Source organism: Cervus elaphus, chromosome 13, assembly GCF_910594005.1.
Source record: "Cervus elaphus chromosome 13, mCerEla1.1, whole genome shotgun sequence".
Classification (NCBI taxonomy): Eukaryota; Metazoa; Chordata; class Mammalia; order Artiodactyla; family Cervidae; genus Cervus; species Cervus elaphus.
This window is the reverse complement of record NC_057827.1, coordinates 32491273-32512738: the sequence shown is the minus strand read 5'-3', so window position 1 is coordinate 32512738 and position 21466 is coordinate 32491273. Positions and strand designations below refer to the sequence as shown.

The window sequence follows — 21466 nt, the reverse complement described above, 5'->3', positions numbered from 1 at the left end:
GAACCAAATCTTTTATAAACATCAGTGATCCTCTTCCAGCTTCAGGAATCTTTCCACCTTAACATTTGTTTCTCCAATGTTAACGGAACTATATCGGCTTTCTTTGGCTAGCATTTTCTTGGACTACCTTTTACCATCCACAGTATTCTTTACTTTGCAGTTTTCTTATAGTTTAGATATAGTTCTTACATATGCCTCTCTTGGTCAGTCGCAGCATGAAGCAGATAGCATAATTAAACTCAGATAATCCAATGGCTTCCCAGGTGGTTCAGTGCTAAAGAATCTGCCTGTCAATGTAGGAGACGCAAGAGACGTGGGTTTGATCCCTGGGTAGGGAAAATCCCCTGCAGAAGGACATGGTTACCCATTCCAGTATTCTTGACTGGAGAATCCCATGGACAGAGCAGCCTGGCAGGCTACAGTCCATGCGGTCCCAGAGTCGGGCATAACTGAAGCAACTTAACAACAATGAGCAGAGGCAAGGGATGATGGGGTTCCCCAAGGCTAGAAACAGAAGGGGTGTTAAGCCCACAGGTGTACTATAGCCTACAGGCAAGGGGAGGGGAGGGTGTGATCCCAAGGGATGCTGGAGGGATAAATAACTCACATAGAAGTACTACTTTCCTCCTTCTATTCTCCTGCTGAAGTTCTCTTGGATGAACTCCACCACAAGCCATGGGCAGAGAGTCTTTGCACAAGCCAGCCTCAAGGCAGAGTGGGGCAGACACAGTAGCAAACACACTCAAAAATCTAATCTGACAATCTTTGTCTTCTAAATGAAGCAGTTTGTCTATTTACCTTTATTGGAACTATCAGCACAGCTGGACTTCACAGCTTGTTTTGTGTATTCTAGTTGTTTTGCTAGTTGTTCTGTTCTTGGTCTTTCTGGTGCCAGACACAGAAGCCCACAACATCTCTTAACATTATAATTTTGTCTTTGTTTGGGGGTAATTCATTAGCAATTTATGAAAGATATTTACCTTATACTAAAAAAAAGAATCAAATAACAAAACCTCAAATCATACTATGAAGAAAATCAAATCACAAAGTAGGAATAAAAAGAGAATGAGCAAAACTCTAGAGAAGAAATTTAAGATTATTTTAAGGTTATATATAAGTCTTAAGACTACTTAAGTCAAATAACAGACCACAAAAATTTTTGTAGGAGTTATGACCCAGAAAGGGTTATTACATCTGTATTTTACGTGAAGCACCTACTAGCTTGATAACAACAATACTGACTATTCTCTGGACAAAAAAACAAAGGGTAATTAAACACACACACAACAATACTGACTATTCTCTGGACAAAAAAAAGAAAGGGTAATTAAACACACAAAAAGAAAGGGTAATTAAATTACCCTTTAATTTTAATTAAAATTAAAGGGTAATTATTCCACAAACATATGGAAAAGCATTCAACTTCCTAATTATCACAGTGCAAATTAAAAGGAAGATATCATTTATCTCCTTGAGAGTTGGCAATGACAGTGCCTACTTATGCCTGATAAACTTGTAGGTTGGTTCAACCATTTTGAAAAGCACATTGGTAATATGTATCAGGAGTATATATATTTATGGTTTCCACTGCTTATCTGTCCTATGACCTTTAATTCTGATGAATGATTCCAAGAAAATGCCTTTAAATTTAGGAAAACACTTTCTGCACTAAATTGTCTATCTATAACAGCAAAACCCCCAAAAACAATCTATGTGTTCTACAATAGTGGGATTCTTAAATAAATGACTTCCGTAGTGGCTCAGATGATAAAGCGTCTGCCTGCAATGTGGGAGACCCAGGTTCGATCCCTGGGTTGGGAAGATCCTCTGGAAAAGGAAATGGCAACCCACTCCAGTACTCCTGCCTGGAAAATCCCATAGACGGAGGAGCCTGGTAGGCTACAGTCTGTGGGGTCGCAAAGAGTCAGACAAGACTGAGTCACTAAACTTTCTAAATAAGTGATGGTATTTCTACTCGGCAAGGTATTATAAAAGTATAAAAGATGCTGCTTACAGAGGGTATATAGTGACATGAAAAAATGCTTGATGTGCAAGTAACAAAAAGAAATACAAAGTTATACATGAAGCATGGTTAGAAAACACTGTAAAATGTCAAGTCCGAAAAACACCAAGTAGAAATATGAACATATTGAACAAGACGTGTTTCTGAAAAAGGGATAAAGTCAAGTGTTTCAAACATTAAATGCACTTACATATTCTGAGGGTGGGGGGTTGGGAGGAGGGGATCTGGCTGCCAGAATGCTGACCAGGGTGGCTGCACCTCTGTGGCTGATGCGACAGTGGAGAACCTGGGGATGGGGTTTTTAGGAGAGCTCTTCCCCTTTCCATATGTTTCACTGTTCATTTTCATCAATGTCTAGTGTATTATTTGTAAAAGCGAAGTATTCAAGAAAAATCTCATCTGTTTGTTCCATCCAAGACCAGGAGACACAGAATGATGAATGAAGCCATGACTTGAGAACGTGCACAAGCTTGCACAACCTGGACAAGCAGGGTATCGCCCTCCCTCTCCCTCCTGAACTAGAAGACTCGGGGGAACAACCCTAAAACGGGCCCTTGAAAGAGCAGAAGTGAGGCTGAGACCCACCAAGTACTCTCAAAGCAAATGGGGTTAAAACGGGGCTTCTGGACAACTGTGTATACGGCCTCCCGACGTGCTCAGTTCTTTCCAGGCAGCAGGAGCAATCTCCCAGAAAAGGAGTTTTAGTGACAAATCTGGAAGCCAGCACAGAAGGCATTGCTTGAAACCTGACTTTCTTTCTAGCTGCCAGTATGAGATAAATCAAGCCATCAAACACAGATTGCAAAAGCCCCATTCTTCTTCTGGAAGTGAAGATTAGCTCAAAGCAGATGTCAATTCAACAGCAGTCAATAAAACCAACGAGTGAGAACAGCTATGCTCTCAGTAAGAAAGAAACATATGAAAGTTACTGAACTGAAATCAAGAAACCGTGGAACTTTTTATGATGAATAAAGGGAAAGAACAGTCACAGGGGAGAGACTAATTTCTTCCTCTTGTAACTGATTATTATACGGGTTACAAGTATAACCTCAGATACGCAGATGACACCACCCTTATGGAAGAAAGTGAAGAGGAACTAAAGAGCCACTTGATGAAAGTGAAAGAGGGGAGTGAAAAAGTCAGCTTAAAACTCAACATTAAAAAACTGAAGATCATGGCATCCGGTCCCATCACTACATGGCAAATAGATGGGAACAATGGAAACAGTGACCGACTTTATTTTCTTGGGCTCCAAAATCACTGCAGATGGTGACTGCAGCCATGAAATTAGACACTTGCTCCTTGGAAGAAATGCTATGACCAACCTAGATAGCATATTAAAAAGCAGAAATATTACTTTGCTGACAATTGTTCATCTAGTCAAAGCTATGTTTTTTTCCAGTAGTCATGTACAGATGTGCGAATTGGACCATAAAGAAAGCTGAACGCTGAAGAATTGATGCTTCTGAACTGTAGTGCTGGAGAAGACTCTTGAGAGTCCCTCAGACTGCAAAGAGATCAAACCAGTCAATCCTAAAGGAAATTAATCCTGAATATTCATTGGAAGGACTGATGTTGAAGCTCAAGCTCTAATACTTTGGCCACCTGATGCAAAGAACTGACTCACTGGAAAAGACCCTGATGCTGGGAAAGATTGAAGGCGAGAGAAGAAGGGGACTACAGAGGATGAGATGGTTGGATGGCATCACTGACTTCATGGACATGAGTTTGAGCAAGCTCCGGGAGTTGGTCAATGACAGGGAAGCCTGGCATGCTGCAGTCCATGGGGCCGCAAAGAGTCGGATACGACTGTAACTGAGCGACTGAGATGAACTGATGAGTTACGCATAGCTGAAAACAGATGATTCAAATTATATGGGCTCTTGATTTAAACAAGGTTCACAGCCACGGGCACCTTCATTCACTCCCCCATCCAACAATTGCATGTTAGCTGCATTCCAGGTGCTGAGCGCCCGGAAGAGGAAAGATGGAGTCCTGGCGCTTTCTCAGTGCACCAGCGTCACACTGGACCAGTCCTGACTGGATGCCCATGATGACCACCCTCCCAGCACTTCACAGGGACCACTGGAACACACACCCAATCTGTCACCGACCTCATGCTTGAGGCCATGTTCTCTAGAAAGCCAGAGTCCGTGACAAAGCCTATGGGCTGAGGTTTTACTGGGAGGGGCAGTTGTGGGGACAGGGGAGGCTGGGAAGGCAGGGGGCAACAGATACTGAGCTGGCTGCGTGTTCCCAGCAAAGTTGCAGATTCTAGCCTGAGAAGCTCCTTCCCATGAGCCTTGTGGGGCTGGGAAGGGTGTGCGTCCTGCTCCTTGGGTAAACCTCCAGTGCACTCCAGGTGTACTACCTGCCCCTCCAGCTAGCCTAGGTGCTGGCGTGAATTAAGACCTCACCTCCGTATCAGTAAACAAAGGATGCTGCCACCACAGAGTCAGCTGGACCAGAGCACTGTAGGAACTCAGGATGGAGAGAACAGGTTGCCCATGGCACCCTCAACTGCAGCAGCACCCCCACCCTCCCACACAACCATGCATCCTGGAGGACTGCAGGATGAAGAAGAGCAGGGTGCTGGCCCCGGATGTTGGGGTGCCTGTGTCAGAGGAATGCCTTCAGGTAGCCCAGAGCCCTGTCTCTTCCCACACATAGAAACATGATAAGTTCCTTAACTTGAGATGGCTGGTTTTCTTTAATTAATACTAATTTTTTGATATTTGGACTACCTGGACTTTGTTGCAAAAGCTCCAAAACATCCTGGCTCCCTGCTTGCCTCTTTGGAGCTGTCACTCAGAGCTGTCTGAGAGGCAGTTTCCCGGGCTTTAGTCCTCTGTATGTCCACTGAATAAACCTAACTCTCAACTCACCAGGTGTGCATTTTTTCAGTTGCCACTGGAAAGCCAGGATTTACATTTACACGTGACCTGGAGGTGGAGAGAAAGTGGCAGCTTTCCCCATGTCCTCTTGAGTCTGACTGGCCCCCTCTCCATGAGGGCCAGCTCAACTTCAACCTGTACGACAAGGCAGCTGTGCCCCAGACATGCCTTCAGCTTCCAGGAGACCCAGGAAGCTGACATGGGGCAGGACCTCCCCAGCAGGCCAGAGGCAAGGTCCCCAGGCAGTGGGGCTGAGCAAACCTGGGAGGATGCAGAGGGTGCGGTGAGAGATGGATGGAGTAAAGCATAAAGTCCAAAAAGAATGACTTCCTTGGGCTTTCTTTGGTTCTTTCCTTTCTATCCAAAGAAACACCACAGGGGTGTCCCTGGTGGCCCCATAGCTAAGACTCCATGCTCCCAATGGAGGGTGTGCTGTTTAGATCCCTGGTCAGAGAACTGGATCCCACATGCCACAACTAAAGATTCTACATGACACACATAAGACATGGTGCAGCCAAACAAAGATTCTTTTTAAATCTTAAGGGGAAAAAAAAAAAAAGACTTGCAATTTCCTTAAAAATGAGAGAGCACCACAGCTTGGTAAGGCAGACAGAACAGCAGGCCAAAGAATCACTGAGCGTGACAAAGAAAAGAAACACATGACAGGTGCAGGGATGCCCACTGCGGACATCTCCGCTCACCATCTGCACCATCGTGACCTGGAACCTCCCCGGCCTGCAACACAGGGGCCATGATCCCTCCGACACCACAGGGCAGGGGACTGGGAGCTTCCAGGATCAGGTTACACCCGCAAACACCCTGCTCCACGCTCACCGCACACAGAGTCCTTGGGCCTGAAAGCAGCAGGGTTCTGGGGTCTGTAGGCCCCGGCTCCCTCTCACCCCTGCCTCCTCACAGACTCTGCCTCCTCTCCATTAGGTCGGTGTGAGCATGGAGCAGGTTCCAGCTGCATAACTTACCCAGCCCTGCAGCTTTACTCTGCATGACTTGGCAAACACACCAAACACGGCCGGGCCTCTTTGATCTCACCCTGGCTCTGACTTTCAGGTTTAGGGAAAGGAGAAACTCAAAGCTGGGATTCCATGGGAGTGAGCTGGTGGAGCTGGTGTGCTGGGTGGGCTCCAGAGAAAGCCAAGAAATGTAGGTCCTTTGCTCAAGGCTCGGCCCCAGGATGCCCCAAGCTCACACAGCCACTCAGAGCTGGGACGGCAAGCTGTGCGTTATGTCCTCCCAGCAGTTTCAGAGTCAAGCTGTGAGCAAATTTTTGCTTCTTTTGTATGGAAAAATACGTTGCTTAAGAAGAAGAATGGATATGGAATGGATCTGCTGAGCTGCAGGCTTGAAAGAACGGACTGGATGGTAACCTAGAGAGCAGGCCCTTGGCACTACCCCCACCCCAACCCAGATTCCGGTGTTTCCAAGTCCCCCAGCTCTCCACTCTCACAGCCAGGTTAACCCTCCCCACAGGCGCCAGGCAGGTCTCCACCTGTGTCCTCTGGGCATAAGCCTCCCCAGGGGCATGTGGGCCAGTTCCCAAAGGCTGCGGTCAGAACCTGCACTTGTGGGACGAGCTGAAAAGCGGCCAAGCATCCAGGGGAACCCACTGCGTGCCACGTCGTGCTGGAAACGCTCACACCCATCAGGTGCCCAAACACACACAACAGAGTTCCTGTCACTCACAGGGTCCCCCAGGCTGTACTCTGTGGAGCTGGAACTGGGACCCAGGCCTCTTGACATCTGTGTTCAGGCTCTTTGCACCAAATCACACCGTGGCCCCAAGTGCAGAACGCCAGGCACACTTGGGAACTTCCACTCACTCGCTCGTTACCCTGATACAGTAAACCCTATGTGTGAACCTTCAAGTTGTAGGCTTTCAAATATGTGAACGTGTGTTCACAAGTCCACTTATGAGAGGTAGTTCGCATTGTCTGGTGTACACTATCACATCAGCGTGCCCTCTACACGTGGCTGTGCTCGTGTGTACTTTACTGTACAGTCCTGCATAGAGGATAGTAGTGCTGTGTCTTTATTTCAAGCTCAGGATGTCTAGAAGTAAGTGTAAAAGCAGCGGTGATGCAGCTAGTACTAGTGTACTTTTCAGGGTACTGTGCCGTAAGATTAAAACTGTTTTCTCTCTTTTTCATGTTTGTTTTTTATGTGGTACTTGTGTGAAAAGTATTATACACCTACCACAGTGTGGTACTATATAGCTAAGTATATTAGTTTGGCACCTGGGCTGACTTTGTTGGACTCAGGAACAAATTGGACTTAGAATGGGGCTCTCAGAGTGGCACTCGTTCATATGGAGGAGACTTACTGTATTTAACTGTCCATCTCTGTTTTAATTTATGTTTTCTTTTATTACTGCAAAGATTAAGTAAGTGTCAGTTGCTCAGTCATGTTCAACTCTTTGCAACCCCATGGACTATAGCCCGCCAGGCTCCTCTGTCCATGAGATTATCCAGGCAAGAAGACTGGAGTGGGTTGCCATGCCCTTCTCCAGGGGATCTTCCTGACTCAGGGATCAAACCCAGGTCTCCTACACTGCAGGTAGATTCTTTACCACTGAGCCACCAGGGAAACAGCTTTTGTTTACTGGTTGTCACTTTTCTTATGAATTGCTTTTTTAAGCTCTCTGCCTATTTTTCTAATGGGAAGCTTTGCGTCTTTCTTAGCAATCTGTGAGATTTCCAGACTTCTTAGTGATTATTTATATATTAATATTAAGGTTATATTAATATATAAAACACTAATATTATATATTAATATTGTCTGTCTGCAGTCATCTAACCATGGGAGTTGAGATGTTAGAGATGAAGAAGGTGTCTTCCTGCCTGTGTATCGGAATTTTTTAATACCAAATACTGTTTAATTATCTTCCTTGGAAAAATTAATTTTTAGCATATTGAGAACTCAAATGATGACTGTTTACTGATGAGCAAGATTAATTAAAAATAAATATAGTTTGATTTATTAAATAAGCAATTAAACCAATGGTGATTAGACTTTTACTCCTCCAAGTGGAGAAGTAAAGAAATGAACTAATGAAATAAGAACTCCTGATTGTGAAGTCTGACCCTTGGGGCAGAGTCAAAGCTCTGCTCAGAGGGGCTGGCTACTGGAATAACAAGGAGTTGGGGTGCGGGTGGGTAGGCAGAGCAGTTTGTATGGTCTGAGTCCTGGTTGTAATTGAATGCACCCCCCCCTTAAAGTATGCTTATTCTCACAGCAAGTTCTTGACATAAAGAGGTAAATCTGCCATTACATGCAGATGATATGGAACTATCTATAGAAAACCCTGAAGGCTCAGTTTAGTAAACCCAATAACTATCAGAACTGATAAACAGGTTCAGTGAGGTAGCAGAATGCAGTGTTAGCATACAGAAATAGGTTGCATTTCTTTACACTAACAATGAAATATTGAAAGGAAATGTAAAAATAAAACAACCCCTTTCAAAATCACATTGAAAAATAAAATAAAATACTTGGGACTAAACCTGATCAAGAAGGTGAAGGAATTACACGCTGAGAACTATAAACATTAATAAAGGAAATGGAAGATGATTCAAAGAAATGGAAAGATATCCCATGCTCTTGGATTGGAAGAATTAACAACGTTAAAATGGCCATGCTACCCAAAGCAATCTACAAGTTTAATGCGATTCCTATCAAATTACCCATGGTACTTTTCACAGAGCTAGAACAAATAATCCTAAAATTTATATGGAACTGGAGAAGACCCAGAACTACCAAAGCATCCTGAGAAAAAAGAACAAGGCAGGCGGTATATCCCACCTCCTGTTTCTGTAAAGTTGTTAGGACAAGTATGGTCTTCATTTGTGAATTTCCTGCGCCTGTTTTTGCACTCCAATGGCAGAACTGAGTTGCTGGCACAGAGACCAGAAAGCCCCTCGCAGAAACAGTGTGCAGTCCTTGGGCTACAGACAAGTGAAAAAGGCCATCTGTGAATGACTCGAGTTTGTCCAAAATATTTTGTAAATATTTTTCTAATTTTAATATTATGGTATTTTTTGCCAAACAGAAGTTTCTACTTGTATGTGTCTAAATCCACCAAGATAATGATTTCCTTTCCAAATGGTGCACCAACAGTCAATAGCTTTTATCCAACACTTTGTTTTTGCGCCACCAGTTAGAAACACTGCACTCAGTGTGTATACATGGCCTGGCTGTGGTCCCCTTGCCTCATCTGTCTATTTTGGCACCAATGCCACAGTTTTTTAAAAATTTTATTTTTAATTGGAGGATAACTGCTTTACAATACTGTGTTGGCCTCTGCCATACAGCAACATGAATCAGTCATAAGTGTCCCCATGTCCCCTCCCTTCTGAAGTGCCCTCCCACCTCCCACCCCTCTAGGTCATCACAGAGCACCGAGCTGAGCTCCCTATGCTACATACAGCAGCTTCCCACTGGCTATCTGTTTTACATACGGTAGTGTATATGCTTCAATCCTACTCTCTCAGTTTGTCCCTCCCACTCCTTCCTCTCTTGTGTCCACAAGTCTGCTCTCTGTCTGCATCTCTATTGCTGGCCTGCAAACAGGTTCATCAGTACCTTTTAGATTCCACACATACGCATTAATATATGATATTTGTTTATCTTCACTCTGTTTAACAGGCTCAAGGTTCATCTACCTCATTAGAACTGACTCAAAGGCATTCCTTTTTATGGCTGAGTAATATTTCACTGTGTATATGTACCACAGCTAATTTATCCATCCATCTGTTGATAGACATGTAGATTACTTCCATGTCCTAGCTATTGTAAATAATGCTGCAATGAACACTGGAGTATACATGTCTTTTTTGATTATGATTTTCTTAGGGTGTATGCCCAGTAGTGGGATTGCTCCATCATATGGTAGTTTTATTCCTAGTTTCTTAAGAAATTTTCATACTGTTCTTCATAGTGGTTGTATCAATTCACATTCCCACCAACTGTACAGGAGGGTTCTCTTCTTTCTACCTCCTCTCCAGCATTTATTGTCGATTTTTTGATGACAGCCATCCTGACTGGTGTGAGGTGATACCTCAGTGTAGTTTTGATTTGTCTTTATCTAATAACGAGTGCCACAGCTTTTTAATTGTTATAGTTTGAAAATATGTTTAAACATCTGCATTTAATTCTTTCAGAATATTTTTCCCTAGTCTACTCTTTCAGAAAACTTCATGATCATTCAGTCAAGCAACTCTCCATCCCTTAGTTTCAAGGTGATATTTGCTGGGAGTGTGTTAAAATTATAGGTTTGTTAAGAATGGATTAATTAATGATACTGAAGCCAGGCAGAGAGTATATAGAAAAACTCTTTAAGATTGATAACCATCTATTCTAAATGCCTATTGTGTTTCAAGAGCTCTGGTGAGTTAAAAAAAATATAGGGCCACGTCCACACCTGTGGGTCACAGTGAGGTCTCAGAAGTCAAGTGCCTCCTGGAGCCTCAGGCCAGGGAGAAGGGAGGAGCCCTGACCCTGGTGCACAGTGAAGCTCCAGGTTCCAGGCACCTGTTAGCCTTTGTTATTTCATTTGATTTTTATCTCCTAATTGCAACACTTAAAAGCAAAAAACCCAACCACAAACATCCTAAAGCCAGATAGGTGAAGACTGGCCAGAGGGATAATGAAGGAAACCTCTGGGTCAGGACTGATAAGGATGTGCTGAACAGGGATCAACTGAAATGCCAAGGGCAGAGGCAACCCAGCTGTGAGCGGGGTTTGTACTCCATTGAACTCCTAACCTGGCCTGCGGAGGGAGTGAGGAACTAAGAAGGTAAACAATCTCCTCCTCAGGTGAAAGAAAAAAAGTTTTAAAACATGACACAAACCAGGCTGAGAATGACAGGAGGCGAGCACTGTTGGAGGGAGGGAGTCATTTGAGGACTCAGTTACTCAACCAGCCCGGGTCTGGTTCCACTCATGGAGTGCTGTCATCCAGCGCACCCCTGAAGTGAATTGGTTGTTTTCTTTCTTAAGCAATTAAGATGAAGAGAATGGAGGGGACTGAAATGCACAGTACTGATCCGCAGTCTGGTGCCCCACGCACTGGTTCTAGGGATCATGGCAGAGGAAGGACTGGCCACATTTTCTGAGGGTGGTGGCTCTGTGTTGCTGCTGTATTCCTGGCCCTGAGGCCAATGGAGACCTGGTGCCCAGGGGCCACCCTGACCTGATGACCAGTGAGGGAATGGCATGCCCAGCCCTGACCACATTCTCGAGGTGGCTCATAGGCCCGAGTTTCTCCTGGGCTTTGGGGTCAGCATCGGGGGAACCCCTGGTCGTCCTAGGTCACTGTCTGGGGCCCCACCATGCTGACCTGCATGGTTCAGGACCTGGCCCTCACTCTTCCCCTCCTGGCCCCTCTATGTGCAGAGAGCCAACGGAACCAACGCTGGCTCCACCCGGACAGCTGAGACTGGGGGCCTGTTCCTGCCCTGCACAGGGAGCAGGGCGTGAGGCTTGTCGACACTCACTGGACACCCTGTTCCCACAAAGGCCACCTCAAGAGTGGTGTCTCTACAGGTGGAGCTCACACACATGAACCCGCCCCAGGGGCCACTGCAGGGTTGGGCAGATGGTCTAGACACTGAAGGGGGTGTCCCTGTTCCCCAAGTCCAGCAGGTCAGACAAGTCCAGAGCTAGAAAGCAGGTGTTTACACTGCTCTGGGGAAGGACAGTCTTTCCAAAAAATGGTGCTGGGACAACAGGACCTCCATACACAAAAGAAGGAACTTGGACTCTCACCTCACACTATACACAAAAAGTGATTAAAACCAGACCCAAGTTCTAAACCAAGGAGCTAAAACTATAAAACTCCTGGAAGAAAACAGTTTTCAAGCTTCGTTACCTCAGGTTAGGCAATGGTTTCAACATGATGTTAAAACTGAAGCAAAACTAGAAAAAATAAATTGAATTTCCTCAAATCAAAAAATGGCTGCATCAAAGGGCACTATTAATAAAGTAAACAACCCACATACTGGGGGAAAAGGTTTGCAAATTGCATTGTTTGGTAAGGGTCTAGTGTCCAAAATATCCTCTAACTTGATGACAGAAGACAAACAAGTCAGTTTAAAGGTGGACAAATGACTTGAACAGACATTTCCCCAAAGAAGGGATAAAGTGGCCAATAAGCACATGAAAACATGCACTACATCACTAATCATTAGGGAAATGCAAATCAAAACCACAGTGAGACACCACTTTTCATCCACTAGGATGGTTATAACAAAAGAGAGTGCTGGTAGGGAACTTAAAATCCTCCTATCTTGATGACATGAACTGTCTGACCACTGTCAAATTTCCCAGCAATTCCTCAAAAAGTTAAATACAGATTTACCATATGGCCCAGGAATCCCACTCCTAGGTACAGGGCCCAGAGAACTAAAAACACATGTCCACACAAAAACTTGTACATGGATATTCATAATATTAGTAGGTATGAAGAGAGAAAAAAACCCCAGTTGTCCATCAAGTGATGAATGAATAAGCAAAATGCGGTCCATCAATACAATGGGAGAGTAGTTAGTCGTAATAAGGAATGAAGTGTTGACACTGGCTATAATACTGATGAACCCTGAAACATGATGCTACACAGAAGAAGCCAGTGAGAAAAGGTCACAAACACTGTGATTCCCTTTATATGAAATGTCCAAAAGTGGCAAGTCCAGAAATAGAACATAGGTTAGGAGCTGCTAGGGTTGCGAGGGGTGGGGAGTGGGGTGACTGTTGAACATGTAGGGACTCCCCACTGGGATGATGACCAAGTTCTGGAATTAGATGGTGTGATGGCTGCACAATACCGTGAATGTACCGAAAGCCATTAAACTGTACACTTAAAAAACGATTAAAGCAGTGAAATTTATATGATGTAAACTTTACCTCAAAGAAAAAGCAAAGAGTGGTTGAGGTACTGTGGTTGAGTCAAGTCTAGGGTTAACCACAGGGCTGAAACACAGGAGGTGCTGGGACCATCCCAGGAGCCACTGACCTTGCTTCTCCCGGTTGCGGACCTGGGACGGCATGTCTTGGATTTCCAGTGTCCATTCCCCCTCGGCCTTCTCTCCCCAGCAGTGCACAGTCATGAACTCCCAGTTTGTAAAGCCTTCGTTGGAATGATCCAGCAATCTGCAATCAGAGTGGTGGGGTCAGTCCAGAGGGGCCCAGAAGGGATGGTGGGTGGACCCTGGCTGTGCAGCACCACGCTGCAAGGTGCCTGCACCCTCAACCTTGGCGGGTCCCCAAGCGCTCACTGAGGAAGGCAGCCAAGTGGCACTGGTGGCGCCCAGCATGAGATGGGGCTCCACCAGTGGTGGGCTCCTCCCCCACCCTAGCTCTCACACGACTCCAGGCCCAAGGATCTGCTGCAAGGCCCCCTCCAGTGACTGGCAGGGCTGAAATGCCCTCTCCTGTCCTGGGTTCTCTCTATCACCAACAAGCACCCCCATGCTCCACCCCAGGAGGGTTCCACAGAGCTGTGACCCCAGTTCCTGGACACTGGAAACTGATGGCAGTGGGGCCACACCATTCCTTCCTGCAAAGCCGCAAGGGTGTTATGGAGAAGGCCCTTCCAAATGCCAACTTGTGGAGTGAAGGAAACGCTCACTTTGTCTGAGAGCAGCATTGTTCTCCAGAAGATAGGAATGAGGAACGTGAACCACTGCCCAGCCCCGTGGAGAACATACCCTTACTTGGGCCCCAGGGCTTAGGAGGTCCCCTCAGGTACACATGAAGAGAGGAGATACCTCTGAGCACTGTCCCCACCTCCAGATCCTCACAGGTGCACATGAGGAGAGGAGACACCCTGAGCACTGTTCTCACTCCCGAGTTCCCACAGGTGCATGAGGGGAGAGGAGACACCCTTGAGCACTGGCCTCACCCCTCTAGGTCCCCACAGGTGCACGACCCCGTCGGGCCTTCCTGCTGGACCTCTGGCCTGGGTCCACTTTCTCAAGCTTGCTTCTCAAGCAGGCAGAAACAGGGAGCAGCTCACGGGCGCCCTCTATCTCCAGCCCTCAGACCCTGAGAAGAAAGGTTTCCAGGCTCCTCACCTCACTCTTCCTTCACAACCTGTCTATCTCTACCTCTACTGTGTAGGGGCCCTTTACTGTTCATCAGAAACTCAGATGTTTCATGTAATGTCAGACTCAATTCCCAGTTAGGGATTCTCTAAACCTCCACCTTGCAGAAATGTTTACAAAGGGAGCAAGCTCTACACAAACAGTGTGGGGAGGGGAAAACTGATACTTTCTTCTAAGAAACCACCAAGGTCAAGGCTGATCTTCACATATGACACCCGATGAATGTAGAATAAAGACAAGCTCTTTCTGGGACTGAGGGACTGAAGACATCTGCTTACTCGAAGCAAAAAGAAACCTAGAAACCTGGAAAAGCCGCTGAATTAAGCAAGATCAAAAATAGAGTAGAAGGTGATCGATCCCACACTTGATCTTAGCTGAGAGGTCAAAAACTGACTGGATCCTGAAACAGAGACCCCTGCTGTAATCCCACAGCCTGCCCTGGAAAGACCCAACTCCCAAGACTCAGATGATGGCCTGGGCTCAGCATGACCCAAGGCATGGGCAGCTAGGAACCAGGTGAGCCCAGGTTCATAGCCCTCTCATCCCAGGGCTCCCACCCTGGGCCTGAGCAAGGAGTGGGAGTCAGGAGGGGAGGAGCACAGAGTCTGAGCCAGCACTTCCATTGGGTCATCACATCTAGTCCTCGTAACTCTGCCAGCTGAGATGCAGGAACCTAAGGACGCCTCCAGAGCCAAGGAGCAGTGGCAGCCCCCTGGGCCTGCTGGCCCATGGAGGAGCAGGCTGCAAGCTCCGGTCTCTGGGTCCCACAGTCCATGCCCGAGAGGTGACCTCAAGAGGGCCGGGCAATGGCCGGGAGATGAGCAGCCCCGCCCGGCCTCAGCTGGTGCAGGGACAGGCCCTGGGCGCCCTAGTGAGTGGCTGCCCATGGAATGCAAGCCTGCTACTGTACAGCTTCCAATTTCTCAAGAAGACTAGACTTGTGGATTTTTAAAGGAAACCTCTAAAAGTTCTAACAACAACTCTGGTTGCAAAATAGCACAAAGCTGCAGCTTGCCAGCTGGCATCCTCAAATGCTTGTGCCCACACTGGTCCCCAAGTGCACAAGGTGGCCCGGGCCCCCTCCAGAGGGGAGACACCACTGTCACCCTTGTGCTACGAGGGGGAGCCCAGCAGGGGCAAGCATCTCTCCACCAAACAGCCAAAGCCTCTATCACTGCCCGCAGCCAAAAGTGGAAAAGGTTCTGGATGGGTCTGAAGGCTAGACTGCAGGAGGCTATTTCTCAGGTTTGGGGGGCTGTGTGTGTGTGTCTCCAGAGCCCCCAACATGCTGGCACCTTGCAGAGCCCTGTGACACTGAGCTGCACTCAGCCCCTACCTACCCCTCGCCCAGCCACCCCCTCTGGACCCCATCCCCTAGCCCCCCATCCCCTGCCCACCTGGACTCACCTCTTTGCCAGGAGCTGAGACCTGGTCCCAGAGGGGGATGTCAGGTGGATCTGCAGGTCCCCACGGCGCGGGTGGGAGATGGAGACGCGGGCCACCACGTGCTCCAGGAAGCCCACATGTTGGTCTGTGTGGTCGGCACAGGCAGTGGTCAGGGCGCTGGTCCACAGCGTCTGCACCACTGGGATGCTCCTGCCAGGGGTGCGGGGAGGGCTTAGTGTGGGGCTCCAAACCCCTAAGTTGTGCACCAGGGGATAGGACAGGCCTCCCGGCCAAAGCCCCTTGTGTCCCCCTCTTAGACACGCCTGTCAGAGTCACATCACCTGCCCTAAAAGGGTTGATCATTCTGGGATTAGCTCACAGAGACTTAAAGAGTGTCTTCCTGTGCAGACTCAGCCTGCACACCCAGAATTCCACACCCTCAGTGTGGGGGCTAGTCTCCTGAGCACCCTGGGGTATGAGAGGCTTTAAAACCCCACCGCTCTGTCTCGAAGACTGGCCTTGAAGATACAGGTCATGATGCTGAATGCTAACAACAGCAAACACTTCCTGAGCTGACTACACGCCAGGCACTGGCCCCTGGTCTGAATACTGACAAGGACTGACCCATTTAACCCAGAGAGGTCACAGACCTGTAGAGGGGCAGAGCTGGGACACATGGACACCTGTGAGGCTCTGAGTCCCCTGCGTCTACCTGAGCCACCCTGTCCTACACAGATGTCTGCATGGACCCACAGTCACGTTCAAGAAGCCAGGAAGTAGGAGAGGGACAAGGGACCTGGGGTCACTGGTGGAGGCCATGGTGACTGGCCCAGAGGACTCTTCATGGAGGCTGGACGGGAAGTCTGCTCTGGACATTCCTGCTGGAAGGCTGGCCCTCCCTCCTCCACCCCATAAAGGAAGTTTGTTCTCTGAACAAACCCAGGGGAGTTTACCATCTGGGGTGGATTCTGGGCATAGGCACCATACCCCGATCCCTCAGGGCTCAGCTCCTCCAGGGTTTTCTCACCCACTCCCCAGACGGAGCAGACAAGCCTTCCCCTGACACTGCTGCAGAGCCGGGCCAGGCCACCGGCCGATGCTTCACCTGCACAGCTCACCCTGACGGCCTGTGAGCTTAAGAAAGGCCACCCTCTGCCCAGCAGCGCAGGAGCAACTCTGCGACGCTGGGCCAACACTCAGTTTACCGTGGGGAGCGCTGTTTCCACTATGCCTGACTTCCCTCTGGGGAGGGGGCTTCCCCCAGAGGGAGCTCCCGTGTGGGCTCAGTGTCTCCGGAATTAAATCGCTTGGCTCAATAGGGCCTGAGTCATAAAAACAATCAAAACATTTATAAACAGTGATGCAATTTCCCCAGAGGCTCTCTAAATATTTGAAAACATGACTTGTATACATCGTAAACTGACTGAGAGATGCTTACTTCTCCCAGTGCTTCTCCCATGTTTTACTGTCAGTGTTTAGTGGTCAACAGCCTTGCCCAGCCCCACGGACATTCACTCATCTCCAGGTAAACTATTCCCACCTCCTGCATTGAGGAGGCAATGTGGGTGCTGGGGAAGGGGGTGGTGGACACTCCCCTGTGAAGACTCACAAAGAAACCCTATATTTTCCTCAGCTGAAAAGCAAGACGGGGGTGAAACAAACACAAAGTCAGAACCAAGCTCCCACCCCCAACCATCTGCCAGCTAGAATGGGGAGCAATCACCCTGCTCTAGAAATGCATCCCACCCAGGAAACCCCACTACCAGTGGTGAGGGGCCTGACCTCAGGATACAGGAACAGGAGTGAAGACCCCCACACCCCCCACAGCTGCCTCCCCAGCCTGGCCTTGCAGCTGATGCCTCAAGAGGAAAGTGCATTTTAGGGAATGTGGTGTCCTCACTGAGGTTGGCAGAGCCTCTCAGGGGCTCCAGATGCCAGCCCTCTCTGAGGGCACACAGACTGGCCAGGATGAGCACAGAAGCTGCGGGGTTTCAGTTAAATCATGCACAGAAACACAAATGCAGGTAAGCTGCACATTAATCACAAAAGCTGATCTAGAGAGATCATAAAACTCCCAAGATAACTGAGAACATTCTTCTGCTACTAAACTCTGAAACTGTCATCTGTGCACAGTCATCTCTCCAGGACCCCAGGGAACCTGAGGACTTAAGAGGTCCCTTCAGACCCAGTGATATTCAAGCTGTGGGGGCTGCCCTCCTGGAAAAGGGCTCTGGGGACAGAGATGTGTCCCTTCCTGCTGAACTGTGCCAGACTCAATGCTGGACCCTCCAGGTGTTCCTTCATCCTACGCCCCTCAACAGCTCCCCGCTCAGGGAAGGTGGGGAAGGGCGACGAGCCCGAAGGCTCATAATCACTTCCTAGATCTTGCATTCAGCTTTTTCTGGTACATGACACCATCTAATTGCTCGTATATCTGTCGAGACAAGTTCCCAATTTACTAAATTCAAGGCACTCACCTAGTCACGGTGCTTATAATCTTAGGGCGTCCAAGTGATGTTCAGAACCAGAGGCAGAACTGTTTTCGAGTAAACCAAGTGTTGGGGAAAAGCAGGAGAAGCCGGGCAGCAGCAAGGGTGACTTCTGCCCCCTCCACTGTGCTCAAGCTGGGAGGCCATGGCAGTCAGCACAGGGACCTCCCTCCACTGCTGTGCTTTACAAATTGTCTGTGGTAACCCCGCAGCAGCCAAGTTTGTCGGCAACACTTTTCCAAAAGCATTTGGTCACTTCATGTATTTCTGTCACATTTTGGCAATTGTCATAATATTTCAAACTCTTCAATGAACTTTGAAGTTTTCACACATTTAATAAAGTTCTGGTGATGTCTGATGTACTGTTGTAAAAAGATTACGACTCACTGAAGGCTCAGATGATGGTGAGTCTTTTTCTTTTTTAGCAGTAAAAGTCTTTTTTTTTTTTTTCTCTTTAGCAGTAAAGTACTTCTTACTAAGGTAGGTACATTGTCCTCTTAGACACAGTGCTTTTGTACACAACAGACTACAGTATATTGGAAATGTAACTTCTGTATGCATCAGGAAACCAAAAAGTTCACGTGACTTGTTTTATTGCAGTGACCTGGAACTGAACCCATAACATCTCCCAGGTCTGCCTCACTTTGCACTCCCACCTGGAAGACCCCTCTAGCTTAGTTTCAAGCCCAGACCTGCATCCTGGCCCAGAGTGTTTCAGAACCCCTGGGAACCTCACCTGTATCTCTCCAGTGTCTATGGTGATTTCTTAGAACACAACTATGGTGACTTCCTAGAACAATGAGGACAACTGTATCATCCAAGTTCCAATACTCATCTCAGAAGCAGGGAGCACTGGACTTCCCTGGCATTCCATTGGTTAAGACTCCGTGCTTCTACTGCAGGGAGCACAGGTTCAACACTGATCTGGGAAGATCCCACAAGCTGTGGAGCAATTAACCCCATGCACCACAACTAAGGAGCCTGTGCTCTGGAGCCCATGTTCTGCAACGAGAGAAGCCACTGCAATGAGAAGCCCGTGAACCACAACTGCATAAAAGCCTGCACAGCAATGAGGACTCAGTGCAGCCAAATTAAAAAAAAATAATAATAATTTCCAAACCTCACACCCGTGTTGGGGGTTTTGAATGAGTGAATCCATCCACACAGTGCTTAGAACAAAGGCTGGCACACAGTAAGCGCCTGATAATCATCACCCATCGACCCACTACATATTTATAAGCAGAGCTGTTATAAAAAGACCATCACATGTGGTCTGGTTTAACGAGATGCCAGAAGAGTAAACAGCATGTGGTTAATGCTCAGTTAATTCTTGAACATCTAGAAATAGATGTTCTGCTTTGGAGATAACCCTGAGTCAAAGCTTTTAGTTTTGAAGTATCTTTGCATGGTGGGTGAGTTCTTTAATAAAAGACAAGCCACACTAACCTACACACTATCTGGATGGTAAACTTTCAAACCTGCTGAAACCAAAGACGAGCAGATCAATTCCTCTTGCTTTAGAAGAGCCTGGCTGTCCTTCAGGATGGAGTTGGGAGGCACAGATGTCATCAACTGTCCAGCTGTAGCTGGGTCTTTAAAGATGTAGGGACATGCTAGCTAGAAAATCCTATGGGTCAGATAAGATTCTTAAAATTCTAAAAAGGGACTCTTTTTCATTCATGGGAATTATACTAAGGTTGATTTTCACTTTTAGAAAGGTTATAAAAGTGTCATTTCACCCTTTTCTGTCTGACACCCCTAGACTTTAAAATAATTTTGCACAGGCAGATGACACTGGTCATGACCCTATTTACTTTCCATTAATTGACAGAAACTTCTAAGGAGGTTTAAAACGTTTGTACCCAAGACCAGTCAAGAATGCCATCCTCGTGTACCTGCACATTACAACAGAGGCTGGGCCTCCACTTGTGTTTCCACGGTGTCACCTGTATGGCCTATACAAGTCATTCTCAAACATGAATGTGCCCAGTGAGGTCAAGGGACTTGCCCTCCTGCTGGGCCAAGACTCCATACTCGCTGACAGCCGCCCAGCCATGCTTGGCCCTTATGCCTGTTCTGTGGGTGCCGGGGGCTGCTCCGGGGTGGGGGTGGGTGAAGGCTATAATCAGGTGGCCCAGGGAGATCTGGAGATCAGTGTTTGGGAACAGGAGTGGGGAAAGGGCTGGCCCTTGAAGGGTGAGGGGAGGGCCAGCCCCTGGGGAGCAGGGGAGGCCTGGCCCCTCTCCTTCCTCACCAGCCCACTCCCAAGGGCACCTCTCTCCTGGCCTCTCCTGGTGGCTCCACGGCCTACTCCATGAACTTCAGGGATGATGACAGACACAGGCTGCCGCCCCCCCCCCCCACTGCCAGACCCTGGATGCATAGCGTCCAGACAAGGGGGTCAGCATGGCCTTTCTGCAGAGAATAACTGACAGCTCCCCCGACAGTCCCTGATGGCAGCCTGCCCCCTGCCCCCATCACCACCTCTCTGCTGCGCTGCTGGCCCTCTGCCCCTCTGGCCCGAGCCTGACTCAGGTCCGGGGTGGTGCTGGACAGAGCCCGCCAGCAGAGGGACACCAGCGGGGCCTAAGCAGTCCTCCAGGGCACAGGGGGCATGACACCCATGTCTGAGCATAGGCTGGATCTGCAGAAAGGGCAGTCCCAGGACTCCTCTGCTCACTGTCAGGGGAACCGTCTCCCTGGACAGGACATACCCCAGGGAGGACTGAGGGGTGGACAAGGGTGGAGAGGTGTTGGTACTCTATTCCTGCCCTGCACGTGACCAGGGACACCCAAGCCTCTGGACCACAACCCTACATGACCTCACTGACATCACTGCAGACTTGCCAGGATGCCTGCACTTAATCCCAGTGAACACGGTTCTCTGAAGTTCACACTGGGGTGGACTTGTCTTTCCACTCAGGAGGGAGGGCAGGGAAACGAGTCCCATGTGGGTACAAAGGTCTGCACAAGATGCCCAAGGAGGCCCCCTCTTCCCCCTCGCTGTCTCTCTCTCCCTGTCTCTCTCTCCCTCCCTGTCTCCCTCTCCTTTTCTCTCTGTCTCTCTCTTCTCTCTCCTCTCTCTCTCTCTGCTCTCCACGGGAAGCACTAAAGCTGGGTCTAGGACACTCACAGCATTCCTGGATTCCACCATGAGAAGGAGAAACCAGAAAGAGGCTGAGAGAATGAACAGCCATCCTAGGGGACCCCTGGACCAAGAAGCATCTGTGGAGAGGGAGCAAGGAGAGGCAGGGGAGGAGAAGCAGGTGTGTGGGAAGACTTCCTTTTCATCTTTAAGCCAAACCATCTGAGCAGCTTAGTCAAAGCTACACAAGAACCTGATGAAGGGAACCAGCCATGAGCACTGGGGGTGTCGAGCGCCCTAGCTCAAGTGACCCAGGCAAGGAGGCTGTGACCACAGGCCAAAGCAGGCATGTGATTCCATGCGGAGCACCCGGCTGGTGGCCCGTGTGTTCGTGTGCTGGCCCTCATGTCCCTGGGGACAACCAAACCTGCAGTTGAGTCTGTGGTGTGGGACAGCTGGTTGGCTGACTAGTCCTG

General features: G+C 48.2%; 1 protein-coding gene across 3 annotated transcripts in view; it reads right to left on the bottom strand.

Annotated features, from left to right (window-relative positions):
- PCSK6 (proprotein convertase subtilisin/kexin type 6) overlaps positions 1-21466 on the bottom strand; it is a 165862-nt gene that overhangs the window by 25719 nt on the left and 118677 nt on the right. For all 3 annotated transcript variants that reach the window (XM_043921580.1, XM_043921578.1, XM_043921579.1), the window contains 2 exons: positions 15438-15626; positions 12941-13077 (listed from right to left, as the gene is read on the bottom strand). In XM_043921580.1, the coding sequence (XP_043777515.1) occupies positions 12941-13077; positions 15438-15626 (326 nt within the window). The remainder of the gene's footprint in view (positions 1-12940; positions 13078-15437; positions 15627-21466) is intronic.